The sequence below is a fragment of the Salmo salar genome, chromosome ssa14, assembly GCF_905237065.1.
Source record: "Salmo salar chromosome ssa14, Ssal_v3.1, whole genome shotgun sequence".
NCBI classification, from domain to species: Eukaryota; Metazoa; Chordata; class Actinopteri; order Salmoniformes; family Salmonidae; genus Salmo; species Salmo salar.
Window position 1 is genome coordinate 86,866,148 of NC_059455.1, and position 19,886 is coordinate 86,886,033.

General features: G+C 41.0%; 2 protein-coding genes and 1 long non-coding RNA gene across 4 annotated transcripts; 2 read left to right on the plus strand and 1 right to left on the minus strand.

Moving 5' to 3' along the window:
• Positions 1-3,046: 3,046 nt before the first annotated feature.
• On the minus strand, positions 3,047-8,132 carry LOC106570519 (uncharacterized). Its single transcript, XR_001320691.2, has 2 exons — positions 5,360-8,132; positions 3,047-3,327 (listed from the first exon to the last, which is right to left on the minus strand). It is a non-coding gene; the product is annotated as an uncharacterized lncRNA (long non-coding RNA).
• Positions 8,133-8,223: 91 nt separating this feature from the next.
• hoxa11aa (homeobox protein HoxA11aa) lies at positions 8,224-10,425 on the plus strand. Its single transcript, NM_001139560.1, is given in 2 exon segments — positions 8,224-9,020; positions 9,862-10,425. Coding segments are annotated over 2 exon segments (876 nt in total). The 5' UTR covers positions 8,224-8,377; the 3' UTR covers positions 10,095-10,425.
• A 986-nt stretch (positions 10,426-11,411) lies between these two features.
• Positions 11,412-18,593, plus strand: LOC100194469 (homeobox protein Hox-A10). Of its 2 annotated transcripts, XM_014142936.2 has the most exons (3): positions 12,156-12,482; positions 15,842-16,870; positions 17,743-18,593. In XM_014142936.2, exons 2-3 carry the CDS (start codon positions 15,979-15,981, stop codon positions 18,015-18,017), a joined length of 1,167 nt encoding a protein of 388 aa, XP_013998411.1. In that variant the 5' UTR covers positions 12,156-12,482; positions 15,842-15,978; the 3' UTR covers positions 18,018-18,593. The 2 variants fall into 2 exon arrangements, 1 of the variants encoding a protein (XP_013998411.1); XR_006759002.1 differs by lacking the exon at positions 15,842-16,870 and having other exon boundaries at positions 11,412-12,482; positions 17,743-17,844.
• Positions 18,594-19,886: the final 1,293 nt, after the last annotated feature.

Genomic DNA, 19,886 nt, shown 5'->3' on the forward strand with positions numbered 1-19,886 from the left:
AAAAGCAACCGTCTGGTCTTCTCCGTGGCACAGGGAAATAACAAGACGCTTCTAGGCTGTGCCATTGTCTTTTGCTGTTTTTAATCAGTGATCTCGCACACCTGTGGTGCATGGTATTTTCCCAGCAACATCCGGAATCACACATTAATACATTTGAAATAGAAACGGTCGCGTCCTTATGTTTTTTCTGATTCAAAAAGTTGCTTCTATAATACTAATGACTAAACACCGTTGTAGATGTTATGTACGTAGTCTATAGGCTGTCATGAAGGCAGTATAAATGTGCTATCACATCAAAATATAACATTATAACATATCTAACCTATATAAAGATAGAATGTCTCTTGATTATAAACAAGTTCTCGAAATAAATTGTTTTACTATAGTACTTTTGTATTACTTTTATATTAGTAATACATGCATGGTTTAGGATGTATAATAAATTATGATTTGCAGTATAAAACAGTTTTTTAATTGGTAACAAAACATGTAGACCTAATCATATAATAACTATTTAAGCAGCATAAAGAGCTGAATTTAAAATTAAGTGTTGTCAGTAATTCGTAAAGAATTACAATGTAAAAATATGCTAATTATATATTTAACTTCTTCGTTTCTCAAAATGATTATTACACTAAATCCTCTGTCAGACAAATTGAAATCAGGGTCAAGTATGACTTAACCGAGAGCACCGTCTGCGTGCAATGTCTCCGTCCTTGCGTACACGGTTCCGACGCAAACATACGCGAACGCGCACGCCACCCATGGAGAGAGATATTCAAACTGTGGCTGGAAGTAGAGCAGAGCAGGCTGGACTGGATTCTAAATCTGGCACACGCCCAGCGCTCACTGCAGCATTGCTGGAGTCTTGCTGCCACCCAAAGGCAAAGCCAGGCATGACAGCTCCTAAGTAATCCAGGCCGAAATTCAATTTGGCATTCCCTGTTGCGTAAATGAATGATATACATGCAGGTTGAGAGAGCTCCACATAATTCACTGTCTTGCTGATTCGCGCTTAATGGCAAACGGGCTAAGTGAAGTAAGAAGTACATGATCGCCTGTAAATCTTTTTTGCTGCGCTATCAAATAGTCCAGACGTTTTAAGTTCTATAGAATTTCACTATTCCATTTCCATTTCATATCTGCACTGAAATATCTGCTTTTAATGAAACGTCCACAAAAGGTCATATCTTGTTTTTTGCCTTTCTCTATGGAGAATACATTTAAAAAAAAGTTTTAATGGCTGTTGGCGGTCAATCCTAACAGAAAAAAAACATAGAAAAAAGCTTTCAAATTTAACAAAGAAAAAAAACATGATGTAGGCCTATTGTATTAACCGTATTGTTGTCTGGCTGAGGAGCAGCCTGCACTCTCACACTGCGCCCCGCTCTCCCAACTCTGTCACGCGGGGAGGAGATGAGTACAGGCCGGGGCTACTTTTTTATTTTAGTGTTGTGCTCTTTGCTTTGACCCTCGCTGTCTACCCGGGTAATGGAGAGAGACTATGAAGAGGGCTGTAGTCTTCAACTGGCTGGCCGAGATATACCGATGGCGTTTTCCAGAGGCCTAGCCTGCTAGCCAGGATAGCGCATACAGATGTGGTTGAAGCTCACGCAGTATAGCCTGCTAAAATACCTTAGCCCGGTAGACACCGTGGGATACGGCCGTTTTAACAGCGGTCAAGCAGAGGCACTTGACCGAGGATATGTGCGTCACACCTCCGTAGGCTGCCCTGGCCTATGCGTTTACTTTTTCCTTCGGCCCATACAATTCAGTAGGTCTATTCTCAATTTCTACGAGGAAGGTGTATTGACACCAGTGATTTTGTAGCCCACTCCAAAATGAACCTTGTGTGCGGGCAAAGGAGTCCGGCTGCAGTGTAGTATGTTGTCTTTTTCTTCTTCAGTAGGCCTAATTATGTCTTAGTTACACACTTTGTTCGTTATTTGTCTGTTTTTACACGATGCTATTGTGCTCCGATTTGCGTTGACAGAAAATAGATGGTGTGCCTTGTTATCTGGAACGGCGTAACATAGGTCATTATAACGGAAAGATTCATGAGATTTCCATCTGAAATGAAATGGAAAAAGATTTAAATATTCTACAATGTTATTTCGTTTTTATCGATTCAAGCACACATTATATATGTTCTAATATAGACTATTGTCTCATCATATTAACTCCAGTAAATCTACCATTATAGAGCCGCGTGGTGCATTTTGGTTTCATACCGTTCCCTATATAATTAATCTGTACTCTGAAGTTCAAAACATTACAGTAAAACAAAGTATCACTTTTGCATTTGAGATTCGCGATTTTAGTTTAGTCTAAGCCTACTATATGATAAGTTAATGTTTAGTTCCCTAGTTGTCCACATTGACTTGTATATGAGCTATATTTTCCGTTAATATTCTAGCCTAAATAAATATCACGCAGAACACAGGGCAACAAATAGGCCTAAATCATACACATGCAATTTTCCTTTAATTGTGTTATTCAGATATAGGTCCCATACCTAGAACCGGAGAAAAATAACCTGTCATCGTCGACAAATCAAAATCTTCCCTCACCCGAATCATAAACAAACACAAATATATGTTATAGCCTGTATTTAAATATTATTCATGGGGAAAATAAGATGACATTATTTTTATTGAGTTATGAGTACATTTCTATGATGAGTCCTTTAGGGGACGTATTCATTTTACAAGGTAGAAATAATGTAGTTTCTGATTGAATGTAGAATTGATCCAATTAAAACAGTGTACTCGTAGTCTAGACATTGTTATAACAGCTTTATATGATTAACTCATGTTGTATCTCTAGCGAGCGACATCCATAAGAAAATTAAGTTCAAAAGCACGAAATGCGTCAAGAAAAAGTAGGCCTGTTTTCGTTGCTGTGTTTCCGTCGTCCTACGGTATATAGGAAAATGATTTGGATAAGCATAGGGTCCTAATATTGGTGGGTCTACTTCACACTATATTACATGCCCAACACTTCCGTGACTCCTACAGAAGGCTTTAAAATGGAGAGAGAAAAAAAATGCAGTTTTGTTTCACAATTTATTAAGCTATAGCCATTGCAACATTGTGTACACAAGTCAAAGGTCCTGGTGAAATTTTTGAAATGTGTCTTTTGCATTATGAAGTTATTTGATGTCAGTCGTTTCCCTTGAATTGATGCAAGAGATAGTAAGGCTAAAGCCACGTCCTCCCATTGACCAGGGAGATGAATAGGGTTCCCACTATGGGCGCTGTTTTCCCTTGTGGTCCCTCCTTCGGTTCCTTTTTCGTCGCCGTCGCCCTCTCCTCACATTTATGTCACCTGTGGATAAATAAACAGTTCTTTACTGATTAAAAAAAAGTTCACGCCTCCTGGTATCTTCGTGTTTGTTAATTCGTATTAAAGTATATGTCTGGGCTTTTTGGTCATGTTTCATATGACTATATCTGTGTAGAAGTAATCGCCCTCGTCGGCGCCCTCTTCGCTTATAGACTTGATTACCGCCTACAACTCAACAGCCAAGATGGGATATCATTAAAGTTCAAAAACACATTTTTTTTCCTCACAACTGGGCATAAAATAATCGCAAGATAAATATTTAGTTCTAGTCTACTTTTGACGAATCAACATATGGAAATGAAGCACATGTTTTGTGTGGAAATGCCGAGCAGTCTCGTCAATAGTAAAGGCGATGCGTTTCGTGTTGGGGCTTTGAGTAATTGACTATAAGCCTATGCAATTTAGCATCACGACTTTTCGTGGAATACTCACGCTTTAGCAAGATTAGAAAAATATTTATTGAACACGAAACGAAATGTATTTATTTTGTATATTGGAGGTTTTACAGCAGGCCTAATGCTTTCTTTCTGTCTTGGGTTTAGAATGAATGTTATTGAAACGTGAGAATCGGTTGCTATGCTATAGGCCTATATAGCCCCATTGGTAACTTATTCGATGTTTATGTTGAACATGTAAATACCAATTCAGTTGACATTGTTGAAGACGTGTAAGACATCACCCACGTTTTTCTTTTGAAAACAATAGACTTTACGCAAAAGTGCAAGGTTCATTTAAGTAGCCTAGGCCTACGCCATTTTGTTTCCCATTCATTGGCTTTATGCTGAATAAATAAACGATACACAAAACATGGTACACGCCAATAATAAATTGGACACATCACTTTCTGAATGGTAAAATCGTACTGTAGTCAACAACAACAGTTTAATGAATTTTTGTATATCAATAATCCTTGGGCTTTAGTAGTAAGTCTAACGGTAATTGAAGAACAAAGAAACAATCAATGGAAAAATGAAGGACTTTTTAAAGACATATCCCCAGACAGCAAAGTTGAATTGTTTCGTTTTGTAAAAATACTTATGCCATGTGTGCCTATTTGCCACTGACCAATATTCCATAACAACTTATTGACTTGGATAAGTCTAAAGAGTTACTGTTGGACTTTTACCTTTATTCATCCTCAATGTGGCAGCCCTATCGCCTTTATTACCATCAGTGGGACTATATCAATGCCTGTTTGCGTCCCTTTGTTGAGAACAGATCTAGTGAAGTGAACATTTTACTGTGCGTAAAGTTAATTGTTTAATGTACCAAATGGAGAGGACTATAATCCATGGGTTTTTGGTCATTATTTTTTTAATGACATTTTTTATTTCACCTTTATTTAACCAGGTAGGCTAGAAAAACATTACAGTTCTACGATGTAATATCAGTGTAAGCTTACTGGTGTCTTGGGCTCAAATGAAAACTACACCAGCAGATCTGCTATTCCAAAGTCTAGAAAGCAGGCCACGAAGGTGAAGTTCATTTTTAGACGTCACTTCACACATGCAGAAATCGATCTGTCTTGTAACCTAAAGCCACCTTCTCTTTTCCTTAACTCACAGTGTTGTTGCCAGAAGCTGAAAATGAATTTGTAATTAGGGAAACTTCATCCGGGGCATACTGTGCCCTTAAATGGCGTCTGCACTCCCTACTGTAAGGGCCTACCCCGCGGCGGTGACCATCTCCCTCCGCCGAACTTGAAGTCGACCGCACAGACAACGCTATGGCGTGGGGGGCTTTTACGCAGAGATGCCGTCTTGTTTTTTGGCCACCGAAGAAAACTCACAAGACCTTAAGAGATTTCGTAGGGTCGACATGAATCAAGTGTGTTATGAAGCGTCTTCCTCGAACATAAAACTGTTTACATGTTGAAACTTAAATGTCTCTCTTAGCTTGTTTCTAACTTTAGTGAATGATTTAAAACCTTTGGGTCAGTATAGACAAATAGTTTACGTAGAAAACACGTTTTTGCACCTCATGCATTTTTTATAAGAGTAAGTATGAATCTTACCTGTGTTTGTTAAGTTTTAGAATGTCTCGTTTTCTTTTGTCGCTGGACTGCTTCGGCTCCTGACTTTGTCCGTGTAGGTGGCGACTTCCTATCACGCCTGGTCGGTTTGATGGCGTCTGGCCGAGAGAAATAAACGCAGTAGAATACTATAGGAGCTATAAAAACTCAGGTCTGTGGCTTTGGTATTCCTGGGCACCCTGTGCTCAATTACGGCTTAAAAGCTCTAGCTCAAGTCGTAGAATTTGTCTGGATTGACGGAGGCGGAGCGTGTGGTTGCGAAGGCATAGGGTTTGTTTGTGTCCCCACAATCATTTGAATAGGAGGCGATGCATGAACGGATGACCCGAGATATTCTAATGCTTCTATTTGTTTCTATTTTGGAACAGGGGTTTAGCTCATAGCCTACTTACCGTTTCTTAATGCATGTTATGTTTTAGAGGTCATATTACAGTACGTGTCACGTTGGCGCGTTCTGAAGCTCGATGTGTGTGGAGGTTAGGCCGGGCGGATTTGGGTAAAGCGAGTCCCCGCGGTCCTAATCCGTCCTCACGTCGCTCGTTTACAGAACATTAGAGTTAGGTTCCACCAGCTCACAACACGCAAAACCCACCACTGTGGTCTATCTATACGCAAAGAGACGGATATCTTCATTGTCTTATTTATAGTAAAAATGACAATACCCTACTATCCTACATAATATAATAGAACACGTATCATCACATGTAGCATATTCAAAATGTATCATCCAAAAATAATCTCGAAAAGGATTCATCTAAATATGTTATTTTGTATTTCAATACAAGAAGTAAATTGTATAACCTAATACACTTTATTGGGTTGTTAATAACTCATAGGCCTATGTGTTTGTAATTCTATTCAATAGATGCGAAATGGGTACAACACTCGTGAGGAAAATGCACTCTATAGTATATAGCCTAATTATGAGATATAACGATAAACACTTTTTTAATGTTTAAGCATTAACCTTTTTTGACTGGTGTTCCACCTTTGGTTAGATTGTCTATACATCATGTGCTAATAAGGAAATAAATGTTTACCCAACATAATCTTTAGAATGAATAATGGTTTCGAACATAATTATTGCTCATAGGCCCATGGAGCCCATAAGAGTTGTTTAAACGTTTCTCGTGGAGTCGGGTTTAAACGAGGACAATGTCTGGAGAAATCTTTCAAAACAAATCGGCTATTGATTCAACATCAATGTATTCCACAACGCTCATAGTTGTAGTGTGTGGACGCAAATATTGTCTGGACTATTGTCTGGACTATTGTCTGGACTATTGTCTGGACTATTGTCTGGACTATTGTCTGGGCCGCTGAAGGGGTGCTCAGTCTGTTAAACGGAATTGGACTGTAAAACTGAATTGCATTGTAGTTCACAATGTCTTGTAGGTCATAGAAATAGATGTCTATTTCCTCATTCCATCTAGAAATAGGCCTATCTGTGCGTAAAACGGTACTTTACGCATTGTGCAATCTGGATTCATATTGCTATTTACAGGCGGTGAGACCTATATTCGTATATTATTCATAAATCACGGAGTTCAAGTTAAAAACAAAACTAATTTTGCAGTAGAGGCTTAATTATGCAACCTAACTAGTAACGAACTACAATTAGTTTAACATAGGCCTATTATGATTCAACAAACATCAATTTTTAATTAGCCTATTGTTGGTCTAGCGCTGGGTGTTTATAATATCCAGACAGACACCCACAATCAATTCATGGTCATTTCTCTCTATCTCTATATCTACTGCGCTCAAATATGAAGTATTGATCCGGTGCTCCTCGGTTATCGCTGTCGTAAACAACATTGTGCAATATAGGCAACTTTTTTAAACCGCTTACAAAACGTCCGTCTTTTTTTATGTTGCAAATTTTAGGTGATGTACGGGTTTGGAGTATTTTAACAGCCAAGCGTCGATATAAGCTGTCTGTTGGTGTTGTCTAAGTGTTGCATGGCCTAAAATGTCTGTTTGGTCGCTGAAACCTGCCTGGAGGCAGGGCCAAACATCAAGGCTTACTTGAACATGACCCTGATTGACAAATGTTGCCGTGAAGCCAAACGGTCATGATATAATGTTGTAAATTATGAGCACACACCTCAGTGACAAACATCAAACATAGCATGGAAATATGTTATTGTTATGTCTTTGTCTTTGCGAAAGCATAATGACGAGTCTTGGATTTTACTATTGAATGAAATGTACTTACACGTTATGAGGATACAGATATTGTTGGCACGCCTCAAATGTGTAATATTTCTAAAGACATCTTCAAAGCCTCAGGGATATCATAAAGCTTACAAGACGAGTGCCCTCCCCTCCCCCCAGATTACATGTCGAAAGGCGCATAGCATATGTGAAATTGATATTGAATCAGGTTAGTTATTCGATAGAAATATGTCATTTCCCAACATTTTAACAACCAATGCAATTATAGTTTTCCCTCTGACTTGCTGCATGAAAGGGAATTCATTTCAGACCGACATGGCGATAAACCACCAATGTCAAGCTTCAGGACAACTAGCAGTATGTCTCTCACTCATTCACTGAATAAGTCCTCACCCTCCATGATGCTCGCGCACGCGCGTGCACACTCTCACTCTCTCACTCTCACTCTCTCAATTCAATTCAATTGGCTTTATTGGCATGGGAAACATGTTTACATTGCTAAAGCAAGTGAAATAGACAATAAACAACAGCTAAATAAAAAATAAACAGTTAACACACTCTCTCGCTCTCTCACACACACACACACACACACACACACACACACACACACACACACACGCACAGGAAATCTGTCAATTTCTGCTGCTTGTCACGTGACCCACGCCTCCCCGGAATGGATGGAGTTGGCTCTCCACGTCAGCTTACGTCTCAAAATTTCTGCCTAGCGAACCAGCTTCAAAGAGGCACGAGCCAGGGCGCTCCAGAGCCATGTTAAGGGCGGCTATAGAGGCATGACCCAGATTGTGGTAGAGTGAAGGAATTATGGATTTTGACGAGCTGGTCCCTGTCGGTTCGAACATGTATTTGCCCAGTTGCACCTACTACGTCTCGGCAGGGGCAGACTTCTCCGGTCTACCCTCATTTTTGTCCCAGACCCCGTCTACTCGCCCCATAACATATTCGTACTCCTCTAACCTGCCGCAAGTCCAGCCTGTGAGAGAGGTGACGTTCAGGGACTATGCTGCCATTGACGCGTCTGGTAAATGGACACACCGGGGGAACCTGCCCCAGTGCTACCCCACCACGGAGGACATGGTTCACCGGGACTGTCTGTCGTCGCAGCCCACCATGGGGGAAATGTTTGCCAAAAACAACCCTGCCGCAGCTGCCGCGTACCACCACCACTCCGGCGCGGGCTCTGCAGCGTCCAATTTCTACGGAAACGTTGGCAGGAATGGGGTGCTTCCCCAAGCCTTCGACCAGTTTTTCGAGACAGCATATGGCAACGCCTCGGAAACGCCGTCGTCTAACGACTACTCAGGGAACACAACGGCCATCAAACAAACAAGCTCCGTGGCAGAGCACGCTCCACCGTGCCGGGACACTGAGGGGAAGGAGCCACGCGAGGAGACCAGCAGTCCAGAGTCCTCTTCCGGCAACAATGAGGAGAAATCGAGCAGCAGCAGTACGTATTAAGTCAGCACCCTGGTTATGAGAGAAAGTTTGCAATCTAGCGCGCTGCTGTTAAATTCTTTATATGGTGTTTTATAAGCGTATAAGGTTTATAGAGAGCCTGTAGATTTCCCCAACAAAACTTTGTTATAAACTTCAGGATCACGTGCTTGGAATTGAAATTGGCAGTGAAAGAAATCAGAACTAGTGATTTTTCTTAAAACTGCCTAAAGTTTTTAAAAAGCACGTAGTTATTACTGTGAATTGTAACGTAGACCTAATATTCCCGGTCATACATTAATCATAAATGTAGCCTTGTTTCACGGTTTCTTAGCGTTAAAAGAGCACTTACTTGCGTGTAATGAGAGGGGTGCCTCTGGTTTAGGGGTTAGCACATAGGAGCTCGTGCGTTAAAGCAATCTGGCAGTGTGTGCGTTGCACTAGTATGCTATTTGTCATGTTCCTGATGGAGAAATCATGAAGCTTATCAAATTTAATCAATTCATGTGTTATTACTGTTGATGTTATTTTATGATTAATTGCATTTCGTCTATAGCCTTACATGCCTGCTGAAAACTGTCAGTTATCATGTATAGCATATGCAGTGTTCGTATCCACAACACTGCATATGCTATTTAATGGCTTCATATTGTAATTGAAATGACTGCATAATTAATATATAGAAATTAAGAGGCAATAACAATATTTTTCGTCGTATTGATTTGGACCACATGCGTAATTATAGAGTGCCCAAAAGCCTATAACAATGCCTATAAATCCTAGAACATAGTCATGGATAATATGAGCTGTTTGTATTTTTTGTGACCGACATTCTCTTCTCTCCTCTCTTCTAGATGGACAGAGGACTCGTAAAAAAAGATGTCCTTATACAAAATATCAGATCCGGGAACTGGAGAGAGAATTCTTTTTCAGTGTGTATATCAACAAAGAGAAGAGACTGCAGCTCTCTCGTATGCTGAACCTCACCGACCGCCAAGTGAAAATCTGGTTTCAGAACCGAAGAATGAAGGAAAAGAAATTAAGCAGAGACAGATTACAGTATTACACCACGAACCCGCTGCTTTAGGAGTGACTTGTCATATGCGTTTACAGACTTATTGACTCGCTGTGGTCTCTTTTCCCTGACGTTTGTGGCAGCAGTAGCAACAACACAACAACAACGTCTGCAGCTGCAACACGATGCTCAACTGTTCATTTCAAGTTCGAGGACAGGCAGCAGAATCTCTCCTGATTTCCGACAGTTTGAGAACGAGCATGATTTAAGTTGACACACTGACGGCATTTTGGCCATCAGACTTTGTTTAAAATATATATTTCTGCGGATTTTGTCCTCACCAAGACTATGTTTCTTGTGTATCCTAATAATATTGTGACACAGTAGGCCTATTGCCTTCATTTTCGCCTCACAGCGCCGACAGCCTTGCCAGTCTAACAATGACTGAACCGGGTTCATTTTGTAATCGAAAAGCCTCTGGTAAATTAAGTTTTCTGTTAGTAAAATCGTACGAATGGTGACGTGGTATAGGTTTTTTGTTGGCAGACAATATGTGATGTTGTGCATTTCATAAATGAGGCTATGACTTTCATTAATTAATTGGTGTGACCAAATAATGAGACTTGGAAGGGCGCGATTGTAAATTGTCTCTGTTTGTAAGGTTATTTATTTTGCAGCCACTGATTTTCTATCACTTTTAAATACCAGCTGCAAAGCTCTATCAGCAAAATAATAAGGACTCGGTGTTAAATGGTGTTGACCCCAAACCGTGACTAGGCCATTGCGACCATTGTAATAGTTTCAACACAACACATGTAGTATCATCTGTTTATATTTGGTATACTTGATTACCACACCTAATTTGGCTTTGAATTTGATGTTAATGCACGGACAAACCCAATGAGGAGAATATTAACCCTATACAGACAGAACCTGATATAAGCTTGTTCAGCCTCATTGTAGCCTACGAATTGTTGCATTGCGACACGCCTGTTGTTAATATAGGTCATGTATGCAACAAGGCCGCAATGTTTCGATACCCATATTCAGCCAATATGCATCCAGGTTTTGTTCAATAGGACGAAATATTTGTTTCTATTATTCACAGGTCTTTTTGTTTTCTGTTGCAGTAACATGAACGTGAAAAGCGTTTTGAAATGTATTGTCAGGGACATAATCTTGGATTAACTGCTTGGTATGCCCCAAATATTCTGTATTATCCTATATTTCGAAATTAAAAATGAAAAGATTTTTGAAGGAATGTACAAATGTGACTGGTTATTTTACTCAGACTGGAAACCATTTTGAAAGCTGTTTAACCTTCACACAGGCCTTTTACGCACAAAGAAACAAGACAAGAAAATCCTATTTAAGTATTTCAAACTGTTTTGTTAATTCATGGAACTGGTAGATTATACATCCAACATTTGAGAGTTATTTACTCGAATGTGAAACCTTATTCGTGTAAACGATATTTGTGTGAGCGATTGATTGATTCATACCAATATTTCATCAAGCTACCAATCGTAAATGTTGATATGCACCTAAATGTTAGGCTACTATTTCTTATTTGTGTCAGGTTGTATTCTCTAATGACCTTTGCTCATTGCAATTGTATTGGGTGACATGAACATCTAGGTACTATTTGTTTTGAACTCACTGACGTATCAGTCAGGCTTATCATTCAATGGAGTTCATTTATTGGCTTTGAACTTTGAATATGTTTGTCTCAATTACCCACAACACTGTGGTAAACAAGCCGAATACAGTCACCATGTGCATCTCCTTTTCATTCATCTACTTGTGTCTCTCATGGATTGGATTAAAATCATCCCTTCTTCCACAACATCCTCCTAAACGAGCATCGCCATATTTGCTGTTATTATCACTCTGTTTATGAGCGCCAGGCGCAGCGCAATGGCGTTCATATATGACAGTCAAAAGGGCCATAAACGCAGGGAGAGAGAGGCTGAAGTTTATGGTTGCCTCTCTCCGGCATAGTCCGGCCTTGCTTCGCCTGGCGCATCCTTTACTGCGCGCTGGAATTCCGTCCCTAATTACTGGACATCCTCCCCGTTCCCGCAGCAACGCGGCCATAAAATCTGTCTCAGAGTCTGGAGCATTTGTACAATCGGAGTGCAGTGCAATAAACCGTCTGAGACCCAAGGTTATCAACTCTGTTACCAAGGAGGCGAGAGCGAAGACAGGGGAGAGGACGGATAGGGAAAGCCTCTGCTCACTGGCCGCTTCGACTTCATTTGAGAAGGTTTTTCCCCCTTCGCAAGTTGTCCTCCTTGGATCAGAGTAGCGGCTTGTGCTCAGTTGGAGACGCTTCTTCCTGCCACAGTGCGGCGCTGTTGAGATCAATGTCATTGTCGTAGATCTTTTTGTTTCCAAGAACTCGAACCCAGCACAAGAAACCTTCAAGATTCTCGAGGGATACAATACCTTTCAATGCAGGTACATTTTCTCGAACAAAGAACAAAACCTCATACTCTGTTAGAGAGCTGGCTTTTCCTGTTTTCAGAAGTAGATTATTTGAACAGTTTATTTAAGTACAACTGTATTGTAACGTTTCTTTCCTTTAGCTGTTTTGATCATTAGGTTGCACATTCAATATGGTGGTCAGTAGTAGAGCATGATGGGCAGTATAATTGTAGAGGGCCTAGCTAAGATATTACATGTAGTAGCCTAGCAACACATGTGCGAGACTGAAAGAAAGCCTTCTTTTGTGCTCTGCTACATTTGTTAAGCTTGTATATTTTACATGTATAAGCATGAGCCAAAAATATATCGCTAAATATCTGTCCCAAATATCCAATAGAACAGGCCTACTTTAAGATATCAAGGTTATTACAGGCTGAAAGTATTTGTTCACAATCATGGAAAGTGGGGAGTGAATGTGTTATCTAAAGTAGTTTATCATTAAATATTAATTTCAGTGTGTTTAATTTGTTTTATATAAAAAATTTTTTTGATGATCTGGATTAGTAGGCCCTTCTAAATCACAACAATCACTTGTGAAATCACCACTCTCACCCATAGCTGGGCTTTTTGGAATCAATCTGCATTTGGTGTCCTTCCAGAAGTCATTACTCTCTGGGTCGTGCCAAAAGTATAAATGATGTGATTGAAAAAGTAGGTTTGATTGTGATACGCCAGAAACGTGTCCGTTTCCTTCTTGTTCTAGACGCTAGAGAGGGGGGGTATTCGGTATCATTCCAAGGCGCGGATGGGGTTCGCCACGGCTCTTGAATGCGCGTGGACACCCCTCTACTACTCCTTTGTCTCGTGAAAAATAAATGCTTCCGCTGGATGTAATAAAACTCTGCATTATTGTTCATAACTGCACTCGCGACGAACATGATCCGTCCGAAACGGCCTCCCCGGCCACCATCATATGAGGTTGATCAAAGCGTTGTTCAGAGTAAACTGTTTTGGGGGAAATGATAGCTGGACAGCTGTGAAATGAAGATTTAATAGCCGCAATTAGGCTAATAACTGTAACACGGAGATATAAGTGATAGGCCTAGGTTACACGTCAATACAGGAGCGTGGGACGTGTGCTGACTAGAACTGTTTCAAAGCTGCATGTGCACAGAACTAATTAACGTCAACATTATTAAGTACTGAATTTCGAATGGCTGATATTTTATAAGATCATATATAGATTTGCTGATGGTGTTTTTGCTGATTTGTCTGGTAGTTAAGTTCACTCGTAATGGTATGCAAAATTCACTGTTCAGTTTCTAGAACAGGCAAATAAATGTTAGCTGCATGGATCATATATACAGTATATATAGTCAATCCCAGTTATACACCATATAAACATGCTCTTTCCTTATACTTTAGAATTGATCAAACTATTACCAGTCTCGCTTCTATGTTTAATTGGGAGATATAATGAATAAGATGTCATTTTTCGTGTCAGTGCAATGTTTTTTTTTACCATCTGACTATTATCCCACTAGACCTAAAGCACAACTATAAGCCTATAATAACGAGGCAGAAATTGTTTTTAGGTCTACATTTAAGTCCACGTTTGTGTTTTGGGGGGTTAAATCACCGTGTTGACTTACTTGCTCAGGTTATTCCCATTGTCTGGTTGGGGTATTATAGGGCCACAACTGGTCTCCCTCCATTTGGTTGCGTCCATTCCTCTCTCTCTCTCCAGGTTGAAGTTAATCTCGGTCAGTTTTGACTATTACCCGGGCCAGGTGGCTTGTGGCCCTCAGGCTCTGTTTTCACCCTGTGGTGTCCATCTCAATGCAAAATGGAGAAAAATGTATTGTTATGGTTGAAACAGCATGTCAATTACATGCCCACAAAGGTACTTTACACGTGTGGTGAATTGTGTAAATAAGAAATGCGTAGGTTCATATAGGACATGACACACCTTTATATTTGATGAACGCATAATGATTATCTGCATCCATAGTTTGCTTTTACAATGCCTCTGTAACACGCTACTAGGCAGCACATCGAGGCTACACATAGGCAGCACATCGAGGCTACACATAGGCAGCACATCGAGGCTACACATAGGCAGCACATCGAGGCTACACATAGGCAGCACATCGAGGCTACACATAGGCAGCACATCGAGGCTACACATAGGCAGCACATCGAGGCTACACATAGGCCTAAGTGCTGCTATTTGAGTCGGATATACAGTCTGTTTTGATGTTCCCGTATGTATATCTTATATAATAAATAGATCTAGAAGAAACAAATCCTTTGAACACGGAGAAAATTGCTGCACGTAAAGCGTATAATGTTCCTGCCAATTAGGCCTACTGCCTTCATCGGTGTTTTATTTCTCTACAATCCATTTATTTGTCAATGAATTAGACCTACGCAGTGATCTATTTTATATTAAATCAGTGTAAAAGAAAGTGTAGCCGTCTTGTTACGCCCTGTTTACCATACCTGTTTAAACCTGAAGGAAACCTTAATGTTGGCTTAAAGTTGTCACTTACATTGCGGGAGAATTGTTGACAATGTGTGCGCATGAAAAGGTGTAGGCTATAGGCGCGAATGACTTGCGAAGTGGTTGTTTATTTGATTTGGTTTAATATGAACTAATGTGCTGGTATTATTTTTCCAACGTTCATTTTAAATTAGCTTTATAAGGTGTACATGTAGCCTAGTTGTATGTAGTCTAGTGTCGATTAAACAGCATCTGAGGGCTGTTAAACCTTGTAAACCTCTGATTTTAGTACAGCAACAACGCATAGCCTTATCTGCAGTTGAAGGATGGAACACTTGAAGTCTCTAAACTTTTGCAAAGTCATCTTTAAAGGTCACTAACCTACAGTGTAAAATAGGGTTTCAAATACTTTTTATAATTTTTATTTCATATTAATTGTATTATAATGAGGAGGTGAACACGTCATTATTTAGTAGAAGTTTCCTTTATTGGTCCTGTTGTTGCGTCTGTGTTGGTATTATTTGAAACGAATATGGTTTCCATTTTGTCTTCTTGTGTGATATTTACGCATATAAAGTATCAACTATAGGGAGCCATAGGGCTTAAGACAAATGAATCATTTGATTAAACCTTATGCTTATTTTATTTTACGCACAGTTCAAAATAATAGGGGATAAGACGCACTTCTCTTAATGCTGAAAAACGAATTGGTAGTTGATATGGAACATATGCTGCAGAAGTCCCCTTTGCGCATGCATGGGTGCGCATAGACTACTTTTTATTTTCGAATGTTTGCATTCTGCACATAGGGCCTCGCCCCGTCGGCGCTATGGTGGTGCATTAAAGCGAGATGAGAGAAACGCTGTGCTTTCTCCTTTCTATTCCTCAGACCTACGATGGCCCCGGCTGCTACGTGGTCGTGGATGGGGAGGGGCCCTGCGTATCCGAGCGTTCCTATTGGCTCCAGAGTCTGCACGGTGGAGAGGGGGGTACATCTAATCATATCCAGCATGTTTTGCACAAGAAATGTCAGCCAGAAAGGGCTATCTTCTCCCCTCGCCAAAATACACTACAATCATGTCATGTTCGGACAGCCCCGCAGGAAACGCGTTTTTTGTGGATTCTCTGATCAGCGGTCGGACCGAGGGTGCAGGGGGACACTACTACCCGGGCAGCGGCGTGTGTCTGTCCCATAACACCGCCTCAGAGGTTCCTTACGGACTACAGAACTGTGGATACTTCCCTGGCATAGGCAAGCGGAGCAACGCAGGTCCCCAAAACATGATGTCTGCCGCGTCAGGCGCCTATATGTCAGGCATGGAGATGTGGATGGACGCGCAGAGGTCGTGCAGAATGGACCGAATGGACCAGCAACAAACTGTTGGTCCCCAGGTCGCGCCCTGCTCGTTCCCGCAGAGCATTAAGGAGGAGAGCGCGTACTGTCTCTATGAACCGCAGAAGTGCCCCAAAGCCTCCACAGCCGAAGACCTGACATACTCGAGGCTAACCACAACAGGCTCCGGTTCAGGCTCGTGTACAGTCACCGACGGCGGCGGGGGTACTGTACCCGTGCCTGGCTACTTCCGCTTGTCTCAGACGCACGCACGCTCTCATAAAGTTTACCACGGTGCCCAATCGAACCCCTCTCATTCTCACTTTGGCCTACACCCCCCTGCACCGACTCGTTTCCACACCTCGACACCCCAGCTGTCCTCAGCTTTAGCCTGCTCAGCCACGGCGGAGCACGAGAGGAGAGACACCGAGGAGGCTCTGCCCTCCGGTAACGCGCCCAAGCCCCAGCAGACGAACGCCCTACTGGGGAACGAGGAGACGCCAGCGTCCTCTGAAGGGGAACCTTCCTCTCCCGAGAAAGCTGAGGTGGAGCTCGAGAAGGAAAAGTCCGTGAAAACGACTAAAGGTGAGCTGTGATCATTAAAGGTGTTGTCACTCACTCTGCCACGGTTGGTTTTATCTCATGCTGTATCGTGAAGCAGGTATGGCGACAAATAAAAAGATTAGAACACTTGCCGAGAGACGGATTTCTGCTTTAGCATTCAGAGGTCATTTAGGGGTTTGTTTTTATTCAGGGATTATATATGGTCTATATGAGGCGACACCATGCTTTAGTTGAGACTATTTTAATGCCTTAATATCAAGCGGGCATGAAAGGTTTGGAAAAATAATAGAAGCAATTCAGTAAAAATGCTGTGGGGAAAAAAAGCAATGTTATTATAAAAAAAAATACATTTAATTATTTGTTTTGGCTTAGGCTATAGGTTTATCATAGATTTTCCATTATAGGCCCTTGTTTCTTTGGACAAAAAAATACTTCACTGTCGCTCAAAATAGGCCTAACATTCGTAGGCTATGTCTATTCACTATCTACTAAAAACGTGTTTTTATTGTTGTCTGTTGATATTTGTTCTTATTATAGTAGGTCTAAAATAATAGAAAATGTTATACATTTCATAAAATATCTTTCAATTATTACCTGCACATGTTTTAAGTTCAAGCAAAGTACACAAGGCCGTTGAACCTTCCTTATGGAAAGGCCTATATCAACCCATTGACCTACACAACACACACACACACACACACACACACACACACACACACACACACACACACACACACACACACACACACACACACACACACACACACACACACACACACATACACATACACATACACATACACACACACACACACACACACACAAGCGTGCGCGCGGCCTATCTTACATCCCAAGCTGTCAGCCTAAAAGCATGTATCTACCATTTCCTTTAGGAGACTCAAAAAGTGAGAGCACCGCCAACTGGCTAACAGCAAAAAGCGGCCGGAAGAAACGTTGCCCATACAGCAAGCACCAGACACTGGAGCTCGAGAAGGAGTTCCTCTTCAACATGTACCTGACTCGCGAGCGTCGCCTAGAGATCAGTAGGAGCGTGCACCTGACCGACAGGCAGGTCAAAATATGGTTCCAGAATCGCAGAATGAAACTGAAGAAAATGACCCGGGAAAACAGGATTCGGGAGCTCACGTCAAATTTCGGTTTTTCGTGATAACACTGAATGTTTTTAATACGGTTTGTATTAAACGAGCTTTAGCTATAACGCAAGTTGAAAAGGGCACATCTTTCTTAGGCCTACAGGCAAGCCTTGGCATCGTCCTGTATAGCTACTGGTAAAACAACGGGAATGTTCTCGGTTGTTTCTTATTTCTTCATATTTTTGTTTAATTGTTCGTTGATTCGGTTCTGTTATTGCTGTCACATCTTGGAATAGGTGTCTTGTGGTTGACATTTTATCTAAATTGGAGCTATAATATATTGCATATATTGTGGAGTTTCTTTAAAATGTAGATTGCATGAAACAACATGATTCAGGCCCCCATTTTCCTGCATTTTGCAGTGTGGATCACACAAGGCCTATCAACAGTGAGGCATTAAGATGAGTCGCCCTATAAATGTATTGTTCCGATATATTATGATGAGTTGAGGATCATTTTGTTGTGTAGACTCGAACTAAGGGAAATGTACATGAGCAGTCTACATTGTGAAAATGTTTTTATTGTGTATAACATTATGTACATATGAGATTGTGTTTTGTGTATTGCGTAATAAATTATCAGTTCACATATACTGGATTAGACTGGTTTTTGAAGTCCGTGTTTATACTTCTGTATTTCTCGCTATTGTTTTTCTGTAAAATAGTATAGGCATTTTGGACAGGCTATTGACCCCCATTTGAGGTTGTAGGTACTCTTTGGGTTGTACATTGCTTGGCTTTTGCCTGTCCGTTCAGAAATGTTTTTAGGATCCATGGAATAGCTCTCGGAAACGATGTAAATGTTACACCAGTCATAATGTGTCTAGGCGGTACAGGCACAGGCCTATAACGCTGCAAGGCGGCATTTGTAGTTTTATGACTGGCTCGTATATAGCGATTCTCGCTTTCCCCAAAGACTGATTTCAGTCGAGAGAGAGAGACGTTTAGCCGGAGAGGAGACAATAGACAGTGGTAGAAAGTTATACTGCGTTTTGGCATTTTTGGACAAAGTCATCCATTCATTTTGTGATTGGAATAGTGGAATAACTTCGATGAATGGGTAAGTCCATTTGTTGTTTGCGATTTGTGTTTTCTGGACTCAACATGTAAAAAGAAAGACAGTTTCCAGTGCAAAGATTTGATAATGAACATTAAAGAACATGGTACTTTCAATACAGGCTCGTTATGAACAGCATTGGTGTTTGAAATCGATATGAAAACCGAAGAAGACGTGGCGGTATACATTGGCTGCTGTGCGTCGTGAGACCTGGAGCGGACTGCGGAGTGGTTTAGGTAGTTTCATGTTGTTGGGATCTATTTTCTACCACTGCAACACGAAACTGTCTGAATTGGCCCAGTTTAATACATCGAAACTTCAGTCAACTTAGTCGGGGACACGTGCAATCTGATTGAATTGTATGTAATAGGATGGAGTGTTATTTGTTTTTCCATAAATATATGAATAAACAATAGGACATGTTTTATTTCCTTTAGCTGTTGAGAAATACTTGCTGGCGTGTATTTCTCTTAACATATCGTCAGTAATATTTATACAAACTCTACTTGTTATTTTCGTCATTAAATTAAGCCCCTGAATTACCTGCGTCCTATATTTATCTTGGTAAAAGCTCAGCCATAGGCGAGTTGGACTTGGATTTAGCGTATAGATAAGCATGTTTTCTGTCCGTCGTGACGCAATGACGCCAGACAAGGCCTCGGTTACGACCACTGCATTAGAGTGGAAGGGGAAGTTGAGTGGGCAACAGCGACCTCAGCGGCGCGCTGGTGGGCAATTGAACCGGATGCTTCCGCTGCGCAATACAGCCCGGACACAAAAGAGGGGAAGGGCTTTATGGTGATATTTAGATCCGCCAGACAAGCTGT